Source organism: Castanea sativa, chromosome 8 (genome assembly GCF_040712315.1).
Source record: "Castanea sativa cultivar Marrone di Chiusa Pesio chromosome 8, ASM4071231v1".
In the NCBI taxonomy this organism is placed as follows: domain Eukaryota; kingdom Viridiplantae; phylum Streptophyta; class Magnoliopsida; order Fagales; family Fagaceae; genus Castanea; species Castanea sativa.
Window position 1 is genome coordinate 47,134,062 of NC_134020.1, and position 21,831 is coordinate 47,155,892.

General features: G+C 37.1%; 2 protein-coding genes across 2 annotated transcripts; one reads left to right on the forward strand and one right to left on the reverse strand.

The window, feature by feature from the left end:
- Positions 1-11,881: 11,881 nt before the first annotated feature.
- On the reverse strand, positions 11,882-14,064 carry LOC142608242 (geraniol 8-hydroxylase-like). Its single transcript, XM_075779982.1, has 2 exons — positions 12,996-14,064; positions 11,882-12,765 (listed from the first exon to the last, which is right to left on the reverse strand). The coding sequence occupies exons 1-2, from the start codon at positions 13,884-13,886 to the stop codon at positions 12,160-12,162; spliced, it is 1,497 nt and encodes a 498-aa protein (XP_075636097.1). The 5' UTR covers positions 13,887-14,064; the 3' UTR covers positions 11,882-12,159.
- Positions 14,065-15,992: 1,928 nt separating this feature from the next.
- Positions 15,993-17,409, forward strand: LOC142606444 (uncharacterized). Its single transcript, XM_075777793.1, has 4 exons — positions 15,993-16,032; positions 16,115-16,294; positions 16,387-16,775; positions 16,858-17,409. Exons 1-4 carry the CDS (start codon positions 15,993-15,995, stop codon positions 17,407-17,409), a joined length of 1,161 nt encoding a protein of 386 aa, XP_075633908.1.
- The last annotated feature ends 4,422 nt before the right edge of the window (positions 17,410-21,831 follow it).

Here is a 21,831-nt window from a genome sequence, read left to right on the forward strand (position 1 = left end):
TTTTGTGAGAGTCCTTGTACATTGTTGTAGACATAAGACTGAACCACATAAATACTTGGTGTTCCCTTTATGTATGTAGTTGTCTATTTTTCTTTTGGGTTTTCTTTGATTCTATTATTTATTTTTAAAGATCTTTCTATGTATGTGGTTGTCTATTTTTCTTTTAGGTTTTCTTCGATTCTATTACTTATTTTTAAAGATCTTTCTATAGCTATAATGTTTTCACAATTAGTCTAGTGGCCCTTTCCCACAACAGAGCCAAGATTTTTCATTGAGGGGCCGAGCTATAGTACCATGTTGCAATTATATGAAACTCAAATCACAAATGCATGTACACACATATACGTAGTTATGCAGTGTTTGATTGAAAAAGTAATAGTGCAAAGTTTCTTACTTTGTGAGAGATAGGAAATGACTAATGAAATTGATTAGATAGTATCTTTAAACGTTACTGATACTCTAGATTTAATTGTTCTTTTGGATTTTTTAACAACACAAGTTTTGATTAGATACTTTAATTCATGTTTTTGAGTAATTGAAGACTTATAATCTTTATATTATAAAAATTGAATTTAAATTGTATAATTTATTGTATATAATATATTTCTAATATATTTTTAGTTTTATTCATGTTTATGAATAATTTTTGCTTTGTTGATATTATTTTAATTTCTTAAATATTTAAATTTTTGCTTCGAAAAATGACTACTTTCACTTATTAGACTAACAAAATTATAAAATACCCTAAATGCCTAATGTATACTAGCCTCTGAGCATGCGTTCACGCGCGTGCTCAGAGGCTCTTCTATTTTTTGGGTTAGTGTTAATTTAGAACATTTATTATTATTTGAAATTACTATATTTTCCAATCACAAAAAAAAAAAAAGGAGTGTGATGAAAAAATTATTTCACCACACATAATACTCATCAAAAAATAAAATAAAATCACTTTTAAAGAAAACAAAGTTAAATTAAAAACACATCCCAACAAACTATGTCCCAATACCAAGAACCACTCGTTCCATTTTAAGAAGTAAGTTGAAACACCACGAACAAAAGTGCCCACAAATATGATAATCAAGCACCATATTTTCATCAATACCAATATACTACCAAGTAGGGTAATCCCCTTAAAATATATATATATATATATATATATATATATATATATATATATAATTTCTATAAAAAAAAAGTTTATGTTTGATTCTACGCCTAAATAAATAGAAAGTGCCCCTATCAATATACTTTCTCAAGCAAAGTAGCCAGTTCAAGCACAAATGGGTAATAAGCAACCGTCAAACACCCTTGAATACTTTGTAGCCATGGCAGGTAAGAATTAAAAGAAAGTCAATGATAAACAAAACAAAAGTAAAAAAACAAAAACTTGTAAAAGATAGAAGCTGAAAAGCTATTGGAGCCTTTGACAAAGTTTGTTTAAATGGTTTAGAAACCAAATTTGAAAGTAGAAGAAGAAAAAAGAAGAGGAGTTTGTGGGTCTTAAAGTATGGGAGTTTTAATTTACATAATTATCCCCGTTAATTGAAAACTTGTAAGTGGGTATGATGAGAAGTTGGAATTCATTTGAGAAAAAAAATACCACGCTTGAATATCTATACTATTATTTAAGTGGCTTCTCCTGTTTGGACGAGATTTTTTTTTATCCAAAATACCCCTACACCTAGACAAAATTAGAAGACAATCAAGTAAAATTATATTTCTAACTTTTAAACAACCCACTACAAAATAACTTCACATCCACTAAACGACTACTAAAATTCAAATTTGCTCCAAACACTCCTATTAATATACGGCAACCAACTATCCTCTTCTTCTTCTTTTTTTTTTTTTCTTTTGAAAAAAAAAATCTCTTTTGCAAGATCTCCTCTTTTTTTCCCTCTACTACACGTTAAGTTGGTTTTTTTTAAAAACCTTATTTTTATGGGAAAAAAACCCTTATTCTTATCCCTTTTTTTTTTTAATAATTATTATCCTTATCCCATCATTAAAAAAAAAAATCTTTTTTGCAAGATTTTTTTTTTTCCAAAATACCCCTATACCACTAGGTTTAAGTAGAGACAAAATTAAAGGATAGTCCGGTAAAAATACATATCTAACTTGCACTAAAACATTGCCTACAAAATAGGAACACTATTCCATTAACGCACTTCTTCAAAGCAACTATACGTTTATTTTTTTTAAAATAGAAAAATAAGCTCTTTTTTTTTTTATAGAATCAAAATAGAAAAAAAAGCTAAACACTCCACAGTTATCCAAAAACAAATCTAAATAAAAAACTAAATATTTATTATAAAAACTAAACTAAATAGATATATAATTATATATATATTGTGGGGGGCAAAAAGATCCTGATGAGAATGTGGGCCTTTTGGGCCATGTTAAGGAAGGCCGACCTGCTCCTAGGTTTAGAATTTGTTAGTACTATGGGTCGGCCCATACGCCGAGGATCCGAGGATCCAGTCGAGGGTGAACTTACCCTCGGATGGACACCGAAGAACTCGGGATTTCGTAGTAAAGATTAGGGGATGACACGGTTAAGGCCAATGGTTAAAAGGGGTAAACCCTAGAATGCCCCAGAAGCACCGGTGTTGAAGAAATGTCAAAGATAAAGGCTGTCACCTCCACATTAAAGACCCTGCACCTACCACCCTGGCCGCATTTATGGGGAAGTGACACCTGAACAGTGGAAGAGAAACTTCTGGTTATTATTCAAAGGCACTGAGAAAAGAAATATCTAGGCTAAGGGGGAGGTGAGGCAACACGTGTACAAAGTATTCAAAAGAGTAGTATTTAAAGAGCAATCTAAGACAGAAAAGGGGGACGGACTTTTTGTAACCTAAAAAGAAAAGAAACAAAGAGAGAGATAATATAAGAACAATTCTCGGCTTATGTCCGAGGAAGCTAATTTACTATACTCCTTGTTGTTTCCAAGTATTTGCAATCTTTAGTTTGTCATTTAATCCTCACACGCTTCTAACCTGGGTTTCAAGCCCACACTCTACAAATTCATATTGTTTAAGGCTCATTGGGCCTGAGCCCATAACTGTTCTTGGAGCCAGGTGCAACTGTGCACTTACATATATATAAGTAGATATATCTTTAACTTCCACTAAAAAGTTGCCTACGGTCGGGGACTTTTTGCGACAAAGGCCAAAAATATGAAAACAGCCAAAATCTCCCATTGGGTTCTTTAGAAGTGTTTATTATGGAGAATCAAACCCGAAATTCCAAATGTATAATGAATAAAATGCTAATGGTGCTTTTACAAGAGAAAATCAAAATACTAAAAACAAAAGTGTAGAAAAAGTATAAAAACATAAGAGGTCTGAAATTTCGACCCATAGTCACCGAGAAGAGGAAAATGAGGGAGGTTGTGAGGAAGAGAGGGAAGGTTTCCCTGTACCCATATTTCCACCCCTAAGGTTTAGAATCGTGAGAACCTTTCCTGGCTCAGTGGGTTTTTGCTCTAAAGTTTCAACTCTATGGGGAAAACGTGGTTCAACAGGTCTGAAACTTCGACCCGCAGTCACCGAGAAGAGGAAGTTGAGAGAGGTTGCGAGGAGGAGAGGGAAGGTTTCACTGTACCCATATTTCCACCCCTAAGATTCAGAATTATGAGATTGTTGACTGGATGAATGAGTTTTTGCTCTGAAGTTTTAGCTCTCTAGGTAGAACGTGGTTAGCCTGTTTATGAGCTAAAGAGAGAGTTTTATATAGAGTTTGGGGTGTTGCTCTTGACTGATTTTTGAGTGGTAGAAGAGGCTTTTATCCCCTATGATACTATTTTGGTGTTTTGGCTTGGGTAACTTTTGTTTAGAGAGGAGTTTTGTATACTTTTAGCATGATTTTGGAAATAAAGTGGGTTTTCTTTAATTGGTTGCCTTTGGTCAGAAATTTCAGACCATTGGGAGGCTCACCTAAGTGAGGGCTAGCATGGAGTTGGCCAATGGGATCCAACTATGTTTAAAGGAAAAAAAAGGTTTGGGCAGAAACTTTGGGTCATAGTCACCTAGAGTATAAAAGCTGTTTTGGGGTGAAAATTTTGGATACAAGACCTCCTCTATGAGCCTGAGGTGCTACCAGCGTTCCTTGCCTACTTGGTAGCATGCATGGACTGGGCTCTTGCAAAAGGTCCAAAAGGAACCGACCCATACCCTTCAAACCACACTTCCTCAATTTTTCCCAATAAGTCGCACGGGCTTGGGCCATGTTTAAAAGAATAAAATATAATATAATACATGAATTAAGCCTACAAGGAAGTCGGGGCTTGGTTGAATCGGGCTTGTAGAAAATGTGTCGTGAAAATGGGTATCAACACCTACAAAATAAAACTATTTTCTTAAAGATTTTCAAATTACTTTATTCATTTATAAAAAAAAAAAAAATTAAAACAAAAACACGTCTCTTTATAAAAACACATCTGTAGTATTGATAAAAAAAAAAAAAAAAAACACATCTGCCGTTATGAAAAAAAAAAAAAACCGAGCCATACACCCGAATTTTAGTCACACAAACAACTTCAAACTTTTGCCCAATAAATTTAAATCTCCCCATTATCACCCATGTGATTGAAAAATGTAGTAATCCCAAATTATAATGGATTTAAATTATTAACCTTTATATAAATAATAGTACTAGCCTCTCAGCACGTACATGAGCGCATACTCAGAGGCTAGTACTATTATTTAAGGGTTTTTTCCTGTTTGGATCAGATTTTTTTTTCCCAAAATACCCCTACACCTGGACAAAATTGAAAGACAATCAAGTAAAATTATATTTCTAACTTTTAAACAACCCACTACAAAATAACTTCACATCCACTAAACTGCTACTAAAATTCAAATTTGCTCCAAACACTCCTATTAAAATATGGCAACCAACTATCCTCTTCTTCTTCTTTTTTTTTTTCTTTTGAAAAAAAAAAATCTCTTTTGCAAGATCTCCTCTTTTTTTCCCTCTCCTACACGTTAAGTTGGTTTTTTTTTTCAAAAACCTTATTTTTATGGGAAAAAATCCCTTATTCTTATCCCATTTTTTTTTTTATTAATAATTATTATCCTTATCCCATCATTAAAAAAAAAAAAATCTTTTATTTTCCCTCTCCTTCACGTTAAATGGTTTTTTTTTTTTTTTAAACTCTTACTTTTTTTTCCCCTTATCCTTATCCAAAAAAAAAAAAAACTCCATCAGGAAAACTCTCCACGTGCAAAACCAAAACCACCCTCCCTACTTACACATCAATTGCAAGGAAATTGTGTAAGTAGGGAGGGTGGTTTTGGTTTTGCACATGGAGAGTTTTAATTTCCTGATGAATTTTTTTTTTTTAATGATAAGGATAAGGGAAAAAGAAAAGTAAGAGTTTTTTTAAAAACGAATATAACGTGAAGGAGAGGGAAAAATAAAAGATCTTGCAAAAAAGTTTTTTTTTTTTTTAATGATGGGATAAGGATAATAATTATAAAAAAAGGATAAGAATAAGGGTTTTTTCCCCATAAAAAGAAGTAAGGTTTAAAAAAAAAAAACTAACTTAACGTGTAGGAGAGGGAAAAAAAGAGATCTTGCAAAAGAGATTTTTTTTTTAAAAAAAAAAAAGAAAAAAAGAAGAAGAAGAGGATAGTTGGTTGCTGTATTTTAATAGGAGTGATTGTAGTAAATTTGAATTTTAGTTGTGGTTTAGTAAATGTGAAGTTATTTTGTAGTAGGTTGTTTAAAAGTTAGAAATATAATTTTACTTGATTGTCCTCCAATTTTGTCCAAATGTAGTGGTATTTTGGAAAAAAAAAAATTCGGTCCAAATAAGAGAAACTCGTTAAATAATAGTATAGATAACAATTATTCAACCCATAAATAATAAATCTATACACTAATCAAGAATAATTTTAAGCAACAATCTTTTTCTTAATTGATATACCATGGACCATGGGACTTTGCATTCTTTCCTGTATCGAAGTTGTTTTTGGAAACACAAGAAGGCGCCAACCTTTTTTTAATTTTTTTAAAATAAGAAGTTTCTATAGAAATCCATTAATTGTTGTAATTCAATACATCACAATGAAGGACATGCCTTTTTTTTGTGTGCATAGGTATGATAAAATTTCATTCAATATATTAAAATGATAATTACTCTTTATCATTAAATTAAGACACCAATAAAATTAATTAGAATCCACAATAAAGAACGGTCCTTATAATAACTAGTTAAACTACAAGGCTCTTGGCATGAAACAACTAAAGATGTTTAATTCACATGAAACACCACAATGCATAGGTAATAATTTTTATAAAAAAAAAATGTTATATTTCAAAACGTCCTTCATTCTTTTGATTTTTTATTTTTACCACTTGGACCAATTGAATTTTTGAGGGTGCAGATGTAATATTTAAGGATTAATCTCTATCCAATAATAATAATAATAACAACAGATTAGGATTTCTTTATATACTATTAGTCAACATTCATATAATTTTTAAAGATGTTTCAACTAATATATCAATACCAAACCCAATAATAACAACTACATTTTCTAGAATATTATACCAAACCCAAACATTCATATAATTTTTAAAGATGTTTCAACTAAAATATCAATACCAAACCCAATAATAGCAACTACATTTTCTAGAATATTATACCAAACCCAAACATGCATATAATTTTTTAAGATGTTTCAACTAAGATATCAATACCAAACCCAATAATAGCAACTACATTTTCTAGAATATTATACCAAACCCAAATCTCTATCCAATAATAATAATAATAATGACAACTACATTTTCTAGGATATTGTAATTATAATATGAACCTAAAAATAATGAAAAGAAAAGAAAAGAAAATGAAGTACACGGTGACCCCGAGAGAGAGAGAGAGAGAGAGAGAGAGAGAGAGAGAGAGAAACATGACATACATATCATGTGGTGGAGTAGAGGGACTCAAAAACATTTTCAATTCCCACCCTTCAATTTTCCACTCTCTTTTGTCATTTCCAATGCTAGTCACATGCTTGGGCTCTTAAAACTAAAAGTCAGTACAAAAGAAAGAAAGAATAAAAAAAAAAAAAAAGAACAACATATCAACCAAGAGAAAACATTAGGTCCGAGGCTGGCGTAAACCCAGTGTGGTAATGTTTTCTCATGTGGTATTGGTCTCTCTCTTAACTCACATAGACTTTATCTCCCCTTTGTTCAGTGAGTTTTGGGTGCATTTATTTGTTTGTTTTTAATTTGGCGTAGAAGGCTTGGCAGTGAACGTATAGTGCTTGTAGAAAGATTCATCTCTAGGGATATTACTCAATATGTAGTAACTTAAGTAATTTCTAGACACATCCAGGTCTTAGATAGATCTCTGAAAGGATCAACGGAACAAACCCATAAACCATTTCCAAAAAATTGGCGGTGATACTAGTGCTCTTATTACCAACTTGCACACACTCCAAGGATCGTATATTAAATCAAAGAACGTTTAAATCTTCTCCCTTTCAAACTTGGAATAAATTTTGAACAGAATATTCACTACAATTACTACTAGAGTAAAAAAAATTTCGACTGTGATTCATTATTTCAATCAAATAGGCTAAAAGCGGACCAGTTAATTAAGTGGAAATTATATTAACCTGCTTGATTAGAGGTCTAATAGAAGTAAACTTGAAAAAAAAATGAAAAAAGTTCTTTTGGCTGGAGCTTTGATGAATGGGATGTGGAGGAGAAGAGATTATGATGATTCTTAATTTTCACAAAACCCTCATTTTTTTTTTTTAATTTTAATCTTATTTTGTCTTGCTTTTGAATGTGTTTTTTGTTTTAGAAAGTGGAGCAAAATTATATATTTATCCTTATTTTTAACAGAAGTGGGTTACGGAACTCTAACTGAGCTAACTTCAAGTGAGTAAAGTGTCAAATTTCAAATCACAGGTAGGCAACTTAAATTTCAGTCAAACTACATGTGGGCAAGTTGTAATTTGCTCAAGCAAAAAAAAGAAAAAGAAAAAGCAATAGAGAAATTAGTCATGTGGAGGTGAGGATTGAGGACGAAACAAAGAAGAAGAAGGGGTTTCGTTCAAGACCTTTAGGTGACTTCCGGAATGATGAAGGCTACCTGCTGTGAGAGTTGAGTTCTTTGTTTGTTCAACTTAGATTTGTGCTTTCTTCTTCCTCTACTTCTTCTTCTCTATTTTTTTCTCCTTACAAATCATTTGGTTCCAGTGGGAGATGGGATTATTTTGGTTTTGGTTTTGGTTTAGGTTTGTGCTCGTGTATACTGTTTTGTTTGGTTTTGATTTGTATTGGGCTTGTGATATAGTGTGAGATGGGGATGAAAGGACGAGAAAGAGTTGATCGGGTTTTTTGGGGAAGGAGAAGGAAATCTGTAGAAGAGATTTTTATTATTATTTACTATCGGGTTATAGTTTTAGTTTTTAGAAGAAGTATCAGGTAGAGAAATAGTGAGAAATAGTTTTTTTTTTGTGTGTTTTTTTAAATAGTGCTGACATGGAAAAAATGTGAGAGCTTCAAATCCTACATAACAAGCTCCGAGGAAGTAAAAAAAAAAAAAAAAAAAGAGTCAAACATAGGTTAGAGGCTTCAATTTTATAGTATATATAGATATAAATAACTTTATAGATTAAAAATATATATTAAAAAACAACTACTTAGCCATTTGTTACGAGAAATGTTCATAATATTTTCAAAACAAACTTTAGATGACAGAATATTATCTATATCTATATATTACTAAAAGCTGAAGCGTAGCATTTAATGTTGCTATGCTCACGTTGAGCCATATCAGCAGCTACATCATCATTTTTTTCCAATTTTTCTTATATATATTTTTTAAACGTTTTCTCATTTAAGGTGACTTAAAAACTCCATTATTTAAAAATTAAAATATCTTTTAACCATTATTTTTTTTATTAATTTTCTAAAACTCTCCCTCCATTTTACCTCTTCATCTCCTCACTACTTTCTACCTTAATATCATTATTTTTTTACCTTTTGATCTTCTTTTATTTTGACTTTTCATATTCTCAACATCTTACTATAAATTTGACATTTTCTTTTTTATTCTAAGCATAGTTTTATCACACAAAAAATGTTACTCTCTCTCTCTCTCTCTCTCTCTCTCTCTCTCTCTCTCTCTCTCAATTTGTTTTTCATTTTTTGTTTGATTTTTTTATTGCATCAATTCTTTAGGTTGATGAATTTTTGTGTTAATTAGAATTATACTTTGGGTTAATGCAATTTAATTTTGTGTTTTTAAGTTTTTATCTTTTATATTCTCTTTGATTAAATATTATCCTACTACATTGTACGTATAGTATATAATAATATAATGTTATTATATTACATAGAATGACTTGAATAATTTGATGTTTATTACTATATATTTTATTTTTACTCTTTTTTCCTCTCATCTTATTTTATTCAACATTTATATCCAGTCACATCCTCCATACTACTAAATTATGCAGGACAAATCAAGAAAATGGCTAGACACAGACCTACCTTCCTTTACCATACATTGGGGGAATCAATATATTTGTGTGATAAATGGTCATATAATTTATAATTTAGATAGCACCCTTTATATGTGTCTGGGCTCATAAATTGAGCGATTGTAGACTTAAAAGGCTATTGAGAATGCACTTTTTGAATCAAGTCTAAAAAAATTATGAACTACTATATATCATTTAAATAAAAAATTTTATCATAGATACGTTAATATTTTTTTGCCACAAATTTAAATCACGCAAACTTAATAATTTTATATTATGTGTTAGCATCGTCTCTGCATCTTTTTTATTCTTCTCAAAAATATTATGTATCATCTTTTAAGGATTCCAACAATGTAATATAAAACTATTTAAAAATGTATCATCTTTATGGTAAAAAATGTTATAGACAAGATTATGAAAATATGATAAAACTATTTAGCTTATAAAAAAAAATGATAAAACTAGGTAAAAAAAAAAACTCTTTATAAAGTCTAGAGACTAAAATAATATATTATCTTAAAAATTATCACGCGCAACGCGTGGATTTACGACTAGTTATTTATAATTTAAGTATATTACTAAAATTATTTTTTTGCCTGTAAGGACACGTTTTGCACCTAAGCCCAAAACAGGAAAGGGATAGGCCCAAAAAGCACAATATAATGAATTTGTAGAGAGTGGGTTTGGAATCTAAGTTCTAAAGAGTTTGTCCATCAATTGTCATGGGCCAAGATGACCAAAAAGTAAAGATGATACAAACTTATGTAAGGAAAATGATCCTCGGACTTAATCCGACGATGTCAATTCTTCTATATATCTCACTTAATGATAAATTGCAAATATTGTTCTTTGGTCTATTGTGTTTCCCTTTCTTTTTTCTTCCCCTTTCTTTCTAAAGGTTTCCTCTGCCTTTTATACCATCCTTTTCCCATCTCTCTATCATCCACGTATGGATCAGATTGTTAGTATGGATACTTGTCCTATCAGCACCTTCCTAAAACTTTTGAAAGTAGCTGTAAGGCTGCACACTGATGCACATGCATCACCTCCTCATTAATGCGGCTAGAGAGTTAGCTGCAGAGCATTCAATGCGGTGGTAGTAACTTTCCCTTTAAATATTTCACAACCTTTCCTTATCCTGTACTCTTACCATGTATATCCTTACCTACTTGATCTCCTGAAAAGTTGCTTCTGGGTAGCAGACCACACCTCCCAACCTTAGCTTTGCTCAGCCAAGGAAGTATTCCTCCTCGGACCACCCTCTTAGACAATCCTGATTAGACTTCACCCCTTTACTTACCAATACAGATTCTTAAGAAGATATTTTCCCGTTCTCGGACTACTTAATATCCTCGAATTGGACTTCTGGCCCAATAGATACATAAATATGTACTCCTGGGCCTATCACGCCCACACTGAAATTACTTTTTTGTCTATCAGTAATAGTTTATCACCTAGGATTTGTTTTAAAAATAGTGTTGATGCAACATTTATCATTTATCATTTATTACTGATAAAACAAAAGGTGATATTAGTGATGAGCCAAATGAAAATGAAAAAAAAAAAAAAAAAAACCTTGTCAACTCAACTATTATGAAGATTATTGCATTTATAACATTACTCAATTTAAATAGGACAAAGTTTAGTTACAAAATTGATTGTAGCTTAAGGTTACAAACTCACTCAATAAAATAAATATTACAACATATTTTGAAAATCTAACCGTTAAATTGCATGTTCTTTATGCTCTTAATACACATTTTAAATTTTGTGTCAATTGGATATTATTTACTATATCATCTATAAGCTTATATTTTGTGCATAATTTTAAATTACAAAAATTTGCAATTTAAAAAATTTATTGATGACATAGCTATTGATATTTAATTTTTTTGAAATTTTGCAAGCATGGAGGATATAAGAAGAAGATGTAATCCAATGATGAACTTGTTAAAATTCACCTCCAATAAAAAGATATTAAGTAAGTTTGTGTATTTAAATATGAATCTTGTTAACGAGTGCGTGCCACAAAGGCTACAGTTAAGGTTGAATTTTTATTCTAATAATTTTTTTTTTGAGAAGTCACACATGAGTTAGTTAAAAATATTTATTTATTTACTTTACTACTTTTCATTATGGTTTGACCCGTTAAAAGAGAACAAGAAGAAGATTATGGAGGTGACATTTGTGGAGCTTAGGCTATGAGTGCCATTGTCACAATAAAATTGGATCATATTTAATGGACCGTATGGAAATGTATTTAGGTTATTGTCACAATTTATTAAGTTGATAAATTATTATTGGAAAATTATTTTCACATTAAACCCTAGATTTATTGTTATGTTACAAGTACCAACTATTATTATGGGTTACCATTGACAAGCTATGTATGTATATTATTTGGATCCAACAAAATTATGAAATTACAAAGATAACAAAGACAGCAAATCATAGTCACCCCTAGAATTTTCCTCAAAAAAAAAATATAGTCACCCCTAGAAATAAACATTGGAAATTAGAGGGGCCAGTAGTAATTTACTAATTTAAGCTACAAGCCTACAACACTTTTCCTCCACTGATGTCACAACCTGAATTGGATAATAGGGGCCAGTTTTCAGCTGCAACCAAAGAAATTTTTTAACTGTATTTAAACTGGAGTAGGGACAGCTCTTAGAGGATGAGCTTTCTGTAAGGTTATGCCAAACTTATCTTCCATGTTCAAATCCTCAGGTTTAACCCCATCCTCAAGTCTCCAATCAAAGTCCTGGATAAGTGAACCCAACATCAAGTGTAACATTCTCGCAGCCAATAGCAAACCAGGGCATGTTCTTCTTCCACCACCAAATGGTAGAAGCTCGAAGTTCCTTCCTTTGACATCAATTTCCAACCCCAAGAACCTCTCTGGCATAAACGATTTTGCATTGTCCCAAGAGCTTGGGTCTCGGCCTATAGCCCATACATTCACTAGCACTTGTGCACCTTTTGGGATAATGTAGCCATTGATTTCTACATCTGCTCCAGCTCTCCTGGGGAGTAAGAAAGGAACTGGTGGGTGCAACCTCAATGTTTCTTTGACTATTGCTTGTAAGTAAGGTAACTGAGGGATATCTGATTCCTTAACTTGGTTGCCTTTGCCAATGACTTGCTCCAGCTCTGCTTTGGCTCTTGACAATGCCTCTGGATTGTGGAGTAGCTCTGCCATTGCCCATTCCACTGTGGCTGATGTTGTTTCCGTGCCAGCACCAAATAGGTCCTAATTCATAACGACATTAAGTTAGAGTTTCTTTTTGTAGATCATAAACAATAGGACTAATTATGAAAGAAATAAACTAATACTTATCCAGTTATCCCAACGTTTTAGTGGGGACCAACTTGTGGGATTTTTACTTACTCTGATACCATTTAATCAAACTACCACTTACCCCAATATCTTAATCTGAAACAAAAAAAATCCAAGACAAAGATTAGAGTAAAAATACTAACTAGCAATAGACGCTCTATCTTAGTTTTGTCCATCTCCTCACTTTTTTCTTCACTGATGTTGAGAAGGGTATCTAACATATCATTGTTCGTGTTAGAACTAGACACTTCTCTCAACTTCAGCCTTTGGGTAATGATGTGGTCAAAGAGGTCTAACAACCTTCCAAATTTCATAGCTACACTTCGCCGTAAGCCTTGAGGGTCAATCTTCTTAAGCACAGGAAAATAGTCTGCCAAGTTTGGTTTCCCTGCATCTTTCATGATATTCCACACCAGCTCCTTCAACTCTTTAGCTTGGTCAGATTTGGACTCCACCATATCCATCGAATAGATTGTGTTTGATAACATGTTAGCCGTAGTCTTGAAAGCTGCTCTGCCAATATCTACTGCCTCACTTGTTAGGCTGCTTTGTTGAGTATCAACAAGGAGTTCTTGCACTTTCTTGTTGCGGATAGCTTGGTTTGTATCTAGCATCTTGTTGGAGAATAATTGTTCTATGCATATTCTACGAAGGCTTCTCCATCGGGTTGAGACGGGTATCAATGGCAAGCTAAACTCATGGTGTCTGCAGGCATGAAAAGCATCTGGCACCCATCTGTTGGACAAGAGTTGGTCATGTGTTTGAAGGACTTCTTTGGCCATGGTTGCTGAAGAAATGACTATTGTGGTTACTTGGCCTAGTTTCAGTTTCATTATAGGGCCATGAACCTTGGCAAGGTTAGATAGGGATTTGTGAGGTTTCTCACCAAGGTCTAAGAGGTTTCCAATTACTGGAAAAGGTTTTGGACCTGGTGGAAGCATTTTGGGAATTGCTTTGCTTCTTGAAATTATATGGAAGACTTGAACAGTGATCCAAATGAGGGAAATAAATATTATAGAGCTCAAGAAATCCATCTTTCTCTGTGAAGTCTGATCCTAAAGGAGGAAGAAGAATGCAGTAACAAAAATTGACTCCCATTCTTCCTTTCTATACAAGATATAGCACAGAACTTCAAGTTGCAACTTGCAAGTTGCAACTTGCAACTTGCAACACACCCACTTGCTCTGTAACAGCACCAAAGTCGGTGGTGCCAATATTATATCTTAGAGGGGCCGAACTATATATAGTGCCAACAGCCAAGTTGCAATAAATGAAAATCAATCACAAATGTAAATACACACGTACATAGTTACGCATGCGTTTGATTGAAAAGTCCATCCTTCGAAACTCTTTCTTTGCTCTCTTATTACTTTGAGAGTGACTACTTTTAACACTTTACAATTCGAACAGACTTGTGAAATATACTAAATATATGAGTCTTTTGGCTAAAAATGGTAAAAAATTGATGATGCCGAAAATATCACCAGTGAGTTGCAAGCGCTCCTCACACGAAAGCAACACCTGCAAAAAGAAAACGAAGAACCTAGAAGAGAGCACCGGTGTGGTGTCGGCCGAATACCCTCCGAAGGTCAAGTTAGAATCTTGTTCCTTTAACCCTAGAGTGCTAGAGTTAAGAATATTATGCGTACCTTCATACCTAGGGTTTCTGAGGTATTTATATTGAGTAGAATTACCTTTCTTTAAGGATACAACTTCCTTCTCAAGTTCCTTTCCATATAGGAGTCTTCCCAAACGTGTGTCGCAAGAGGTCTAAGCGTATACGTTTGCGTGGGGATAAAGCAAAGGCTTATCTGAAATATATCAAACGACATGCCACGTGGCATCCATAATTAATTTATACAAGACGGACATTCAAAGAACACCCAACCGTCATAGCTGGGTCAATGATAGTGTCGATCCGTCCTCAACGTCTCCGTCTATTTACCATTTTTATCCCCTTCAGTTGCCCCCTTCAGTCCTTGGATCCGTCCTTACAACCTGACGGATCCATGGAATGACTGTATACAATGTATCAGATGGGAACGGGCTTAGTATACCACGACGGATGACACGTGGCCTGTATTTCTGACGAAGAGCACGTGGCCCTCGTGGATTGGCTATTTCCCAAATCTGAGGCGTCGCTTCGTATTCCGTGCCCTTTGCTCTATAAAAGGCCAGATATTCCTCCCTTCATTTCTTCTTCTTGTCAAAAACTTGTGAGCAGAGCGCAACCGTCACAACTACAGTGCCTTCCTGTCGTTCAGCAAATCCGGTATGTATTCCAAACCTTTCTCCGTCTTTCTTTGAATTTCATTGTTTTAAGTATATGCACTTTCTTTAGAACCGTCGGTGTCTTAGGTTATACCGTCATAAATGTAGGTAATGTCTAGTGCGTCAAGTAACCAGTCGTTTGTCCGCGAGGGGGCGGGCTACGATGAAAAGTTTCCGTCATATCCAAAAGATCCTGATACTTCAAGTGAAGAGAGGGATCCGTCAAGTACCTCTTCTTCCCTTGATGGTGGTCTAGAGACGGAGAGTTCAGAATCGTCCAGTAGTAGCTTGGACGGTGTGGATCCTCCCGTCCAATCAGTAATTGGCCCAGATGGCCTTAGGGAGTTCGTCATGCTGCCTCTCTGGACGGTAAACGATTTTAGATCGTCCATGACTGAATCTCAACTCAACACACTTAGGACAAAGTACCAAATACCAGACAACATCCGTCTACGTCTTCCCAACAAGTCCGAGAAATGCTACTACAAGGGGGTAGACGGTGTTGGGATCTACGAGCAAGCTTTAAAGGCGGGGCTCAGATTTCCCTTGAGTTCTCTTCACCGTCGACTTCTTCAATACCTTGGACTGTCCGTCACCCAAATCTCCCCAAATGCCTGGAGAGTGTTCATTGGGGTTGAGGTTTTGTATGGGGCGATGTCTGAAGGTGCCCGAAGGTTGACGGTGGAAGAATTTTTCCATTGTTACCGTCCAACAGAGATCGTCAAGTCCAAGGGGATGTATAGCTTTGTAGCTAGAAGTCCCTTATCGAGGCTCGTCGGTGACACTCGGACTCGAATAGAGACTGGAAGAGTCGTTACTTCTTTTTAGAAGGGGACGAATGGATGTGCCGTCCAGGAGATGTATCTAACATGCCCGTCGACACAACATGGGGCATAATGCCTCCGTCGGGTATGTGTACCCCTTTTTGCTTCCGTCCAATCTTTAAAGTCAATTTAATTTATTTTCTAAGTCTAACCGTCCTTTATTGCAGCTCGGGACCGTCCTCAGGTTGACTTGGAGCAGTGGAGTTTTTTGGAGAGAATTTTTAACAAGACAAAACTGCAGGAAAGAACTTGGGCTCAACTCGTCACGCTTGATACTCTGAATTGGTATTGTGACGGACCCGAACCATCATCCGCTGCCCGTCAATACGATAACAGAGTTCGAAAACGTAAGTTCGTCAAAACTATACCCGTCTTTCATTTTTTTTTTTTTCTTTTGCTTTACTTTACCTTTCCTCTCTCATCCGTCTTTGATTTGCAGAAATGGACGCCGCCAGGAGGAGAGCCCTTATTAAACAGCAAGCAGCAAAGAAAAAACAGGACGGGGGTCAAGCAAAGGGGACGACCCATACGGTACCGTCAAAACGAATCCAACATGAGAAGGCGGACCGTCCTCCGAAGAAACAAAGGACTACCGTTGAACCCGTCGTGGCCTTACAAGCTGAGAAAACTCCCGTCAAACACGGGAAAGGCAAAGGTTTAATGAAGGGTCCAACACCTTCAGGGGAGAAACCACCCGTCCTCTTCCGAGAAGACTCGAGCTATGCTCTCGAGAAGATGTCGTCCATGCTGACTGCTGACGACTACGCAGACCTTGGAAACCACTCGACGGAAGCGATGGGTGAAACAGGACTCTTCACCCTTGCTCAGGTAATTTTGGATCCGTCTACTATTGTTGCTAAGTTACTTTACGCCCGTCATTATCTTGACATCGTTCTTCTTTTGTTTCCAGGCTATGGTGATGATGAAGGGGCTTTTTGGCCGTTGCCTTAACCACGAGACATCCATGGACCGTCTGAGACAGAAAAACAAGACGATGGAGGAGGAGTTACATGAGCTGAAGACCTATAAGATTAATATGGACAGAAAGCTCAAGTGCTCGGAGCAAGTTAGAGGCGAAGTGGAGAAAGAGAATGGGCATCTACGTGAACTTTTGAATAATAAAGATAAGCAGCTGACGGAGACGATGTCGAAGCTTGACAATGCCAAGGAGATAGCCGTCCAAGAATACCGTGATTCTGAGAATCTTATAACGGAGCTCGGAAACTCCTTTGCAGACGGGTTCGACGACGCTATCCGTCAGGTTAAGTCGTCGTACCCTGAGTTGGACTTATCTCACATCAACATTGATGCTCAAGGGCAAACAATCGCGCAATCCGTCCAGTCAGAGAGTACAGATGAAGTGTTGGCCGTCACTGCTCCAGCCGATGAAGGTGAAGTTCAACCTCCTGCTCAGCAAGACGACGGTCCATTGGACGGGAACTCATCTCCGAAGAACGAATAGAACACTTTTCCTTTTGTAAAAATTTATTACCGTTTAGTGAACTTTTTGTTTGAACCGTCATTTGTAATTTTTAAACTTGACTTATCAAACCTTAAATGGCATGTTGCTTGCTTATTATCTGTCGTATATCCAGATAACCCGTCCATTTTAACTAACCGTCCACTTTATGAACTAGATTTTCTAATCTTTTTGTGGTCTGCCTTATTTTATGGAGTTGTAATATGGGTGATCCGTCCACTATATGGACTTGTAGGTTCTTCACCCCTTGGGTGATCCGTCCACTATGTGGACTTGTAGGTTCTTCACCCTTTGGGTGATCCGTCCACTATGTGGACTTGTAGGTTCTTCACCCTTTGGGTGATCCGTCCACTATGTGGACTTGTAGGTTCTTCACCCCTTGGGTGATCCGTCCACTATGTGGACTTGTAGGTTCTTCACCCTTCGGGTGATCCGTCCACTATGTGGACTTGTAGGTTTTTCACCCCTTGGGTGATCCGTCCACTATGTGGACTTGTAGGTTTTTCACCCTTTGGGTGATCCGTCCACTATGTGGACTTTGTAGGTTCTTCACCCTTTGGGTGATCCGTCCACTATGTGGACTTGTAGGTTCTTCACCCTTTGGGTGATCCGTCCACTATGTGGACTTGTAGGTTTTTCACCCTTTGGGTGATCCGTCCACTATGTGGACTTGTAGACCGTTCATTCCTAGACTTGTAGATTTTCATCAGCATGCATTTTTTTTTTTTTTTTTTTTTTTTTTAAAAAAAAATTCCTCTCATAAGTTCAATAAACCAAATTGTTTATGAAAAAGAAAAAAACTGAGCTCTAAAAAGTAAAGGCCATAACTATCTAAAATTAAACTGGAAAGTAAGGCAGTTGGTATTGTGACTGCTGCACTTATTGGTAGTACTTCTTCAGGTGCTCCGTGTTCCAGGGATGGCTTAACTTCCTTCCGTCTAATGTCTCCAAGTAGTACGTTCCCTTCCTGTGCCATGAAATGATTCGGTACGGGCCTTCCCAGTTGGGACCCAGCTTTCCCAGGGATGCATCTTTCGTAGCGCCAAGCACTTTTCGTAACACTAGATCTCCAACTTTGAAGTCCCGGTGCCGAACCTTAGAGTTGTAGTGTTTTGCCATCATGTCCTGGTACCGTGCCAGTCTTTGAGCCGCCGTTGCCCTGACTTCGTCAACAAGGTCAAGCTCTAGACGTAATGATTCAGCATTCTCATTCTCGTCATAGCTTTCCACGCGGTAGCTCGTCAAACCTACTTCTGCCGGTATGAGGGCTTCAGCACCAAACGCCAATCGAAACGGTGTTTCTCCCGTTGGCGTTCTTGCCGTCGTTCTGTACGCCCATAAGACACTTGATAACTCGTCCGGCCATATGCCCTTTGCCCCCTCGAGCCGGGTCTTGATGATCTTTAATAAGGACCGGTTCGTGACTTCAACTTGTCCGTTAGCCTGTGGATGAGCGGGCGACGAGTAGTGATTCTTGATTCCTAGCTGAGAACAAAAGTCTCGGAACGCATCGTTGTCGAATTGCTTCCCGTTGTCCGACACGAGTACTCTCGGAATCCCATATCGGCAGATAATATTTCTCCATACAAAGTTGCGAATATTTTTCTCCGTGATAGTAGCAAGAGCTTCTGCTTCCACCCACTTGGTGAAGTAGTCGATTCCTACTACCAAGAACTTCAGTTGTCTTGCTGCCATTGGAAATGGGCCCATGATGTCTAATCCCCATTGTGCGAACGGCCATGGGGCCGTCATGGGTGTGAGTTCCTCTGTTGGCTGCCTAATAAGATTTCCGAACCGTTGACATTTATCGCAGGCTCTCACGTAAATATGGGCATCCTTCTGCATTGTCGGCCAATAATACCCAGCTCTGAGTAGCTTGTGTACCAGAGACCTCGATCCTGAGTGGTTTCCACAAATCCCTTCATGAACTTCCCTCATTACATAATCTGCTTCGTCATGGCCTAGGCATCTTAGATACGGTCGGGAGAATCCTCTTTTGTAGAGGGTGCCTTTGATTAGTATGAATCGGGCAGCTCTAACCTTCAGTTTCCTAGCTTCTTCCTTCCCGTCTGGAAGCTTCCCGTCCTTGAGGTATGTCACAATTGGAATCGTCCAATCGTCTTCAGTGGTTAACTCCTGCACCTGAACGTTATCTAGCAACGACGAATATTGGACAAAGGATAATACCTGTTCTGGGATAACCATAGGTTCGGCCGAAGCAGCCTTTGCAAGTCGATCCGCTTCTTGGTTCTCTTCTCTCGGGATTTGAGTTATTGTGAATTGGAGGTCATTTGTTCGACCCTTCACTTCTCCGAGGTACTTTCTCATTCGTTCATTCCTGCAATCGTAACTCCCATTAACCTGGCTAGCTACGATTTGGGAATCGGAGTATACCACTGCCTTCCTGGCCCCAGCCGCTATTGCAAGCTCCAATCCCGCCATCAGGGCCTCATACTCCGCTTCATTATTCGTAGTAGGGAACTCCAGACGGATCATACATTCAATCTTATCTCCTTCTGGGGTATGGAGTACAACTCCGACTCCTCCCGCATGCTTATTGGAGGATCCGTCTGTGTGAATTCTCCATGTGGGCTCCTTTGCTGCCCCCTGCTCCTCATGTGTAGTGAACTCCGCAATAAAGTCCGCCAATATTTGTCCTTTCACAGCTGTTCGTGGCCGGTATTGGATATCGTACTCGCTCAGCTCGATTGCCCACAAGGCCATCCGTCCAGCGGCTTCAGGATTGTTCATTGCTCTCCGCAGAGGTTGATCCGTCAGGACTATTATTGCGTGTGCTTGAAAATACGGTTTCAGTTTTCGGGCCGCAGTTACAAGCGCGAAAGCGAGTTTCTCCATCCGTGGGTACCTTTCCTCTGCGCCTCGTAGCGCCCGGCTTACAAAGTAGACGGGCTTCTGTACCTTCCTTTCTTCTCTAATGAGAGCCGCACTTACCGCTGCCGATGAGACAGCAAGATATAGGAATAATTCCTCCCCCGGCGTAGACGGGCTAAGTAATGGCGGGGCAGACAGATATGCCTTCAACTCTTCAAATGCCCTTTGGCATTCGTCCGTCCACTCAAAAGATTTCCTTAGCGTTCTAAAGAAAGGGAGACACTTGTCGGTTGCTCTTGATACGAACCTATTTAAGGCTGCTATCCTTCCCGTCAGGCTTTGCACTTCTTTCACCGTCCTTGGAGGAGATAGATCCATAATTGCTTTCACTTTCTCGGGGTTGACCTCAATGCCCCGCTGGGACACCATGAACCCTAAGAACTTTCCAGCAGTTACTCCGAATGCGCATTTGCTTGGGTTCAGCTTCATTTTGTACGTTCGAAGAGTGTCGAAAGTCTCCTGGAGGTCCCTCAGATGATCCGACGCCTTTACGCTTTTTACCAACATGTCATCTACGTAGACTTGGACGTTCCGGCCAATCTGGTGCTCGAACATCTTGTTCATTAATCGTTGGTACGTGGCGCCTGCATTCTTAAGCCCGAATGGCATCACCTTGTAGCAAAAGAGCCCTTGACTCGTTACAAATGATGTCTTCTCTTGATCCGTCAGGTTGTAAGGACGGATCCAAGGACTGAAGGGGGCAACTGAAGGGGATAAAAATGGTAAATAGACGGAGACGTTGAGGACGGATCGACACTATCATTGACCCAGCTATGACGGTTGGGTGTTGCTGAATGTCCGTCTTGTATAAATTAATTATGGATGCCACGTGGCATGTCGTTTGATATATTTCAGATAAGCCTTTGCTTTATCCCCACGCAAACGTATACGCTTAGACCTCTTGCGACACACGTTTGGGAAGACTCCTATATGGAAAGGAACTTGAGAAGGAAGTTGTATCCTTAAAGAAAGGTAATTCTACTCAATATAAATACCTCAGAAACCCTAGGTATGAAGGTACGCATAATATTCTTAACTCTAGCACTCTAGGGTTAAAGGAACAAGATTCTAACTTGACCTTCGGAGGGTATTCGGCCGACACCACACCGGTGCTCTCTTCTAGGTTCTTCGTTTTCTTTTTGCAGGTGTTGCTTTCGTGTGAGGAGCGCTTGCAACTCACTGGTGATATTTTCGGCATCATCAAAAATAAAGTTTATTATTGTTATAGGTATTGTTCAAAGTTATTTGGCAAAATGAAGAGAGAGACTGAATTTCGGCAACAGTATTGCCGAAATTGCAAGAAAAAGTAGAATGTGTCAAGGGAGAGAGAAAATTGAATTTCGGTAATGAGATTACCGAAATTTTTGTCCTGCCCTGCCTGCCCGTGAAGTGCCCAAAATGCTAAAATGGAAAACCAATTGTGGCAATGGCATTGCCGAAAATGGGAGAAAAAAAAAAAAAAAAAAAGAATTGTGGCAACCAAGTTGCCAAAAATGGAGGGGAAAAAAAATG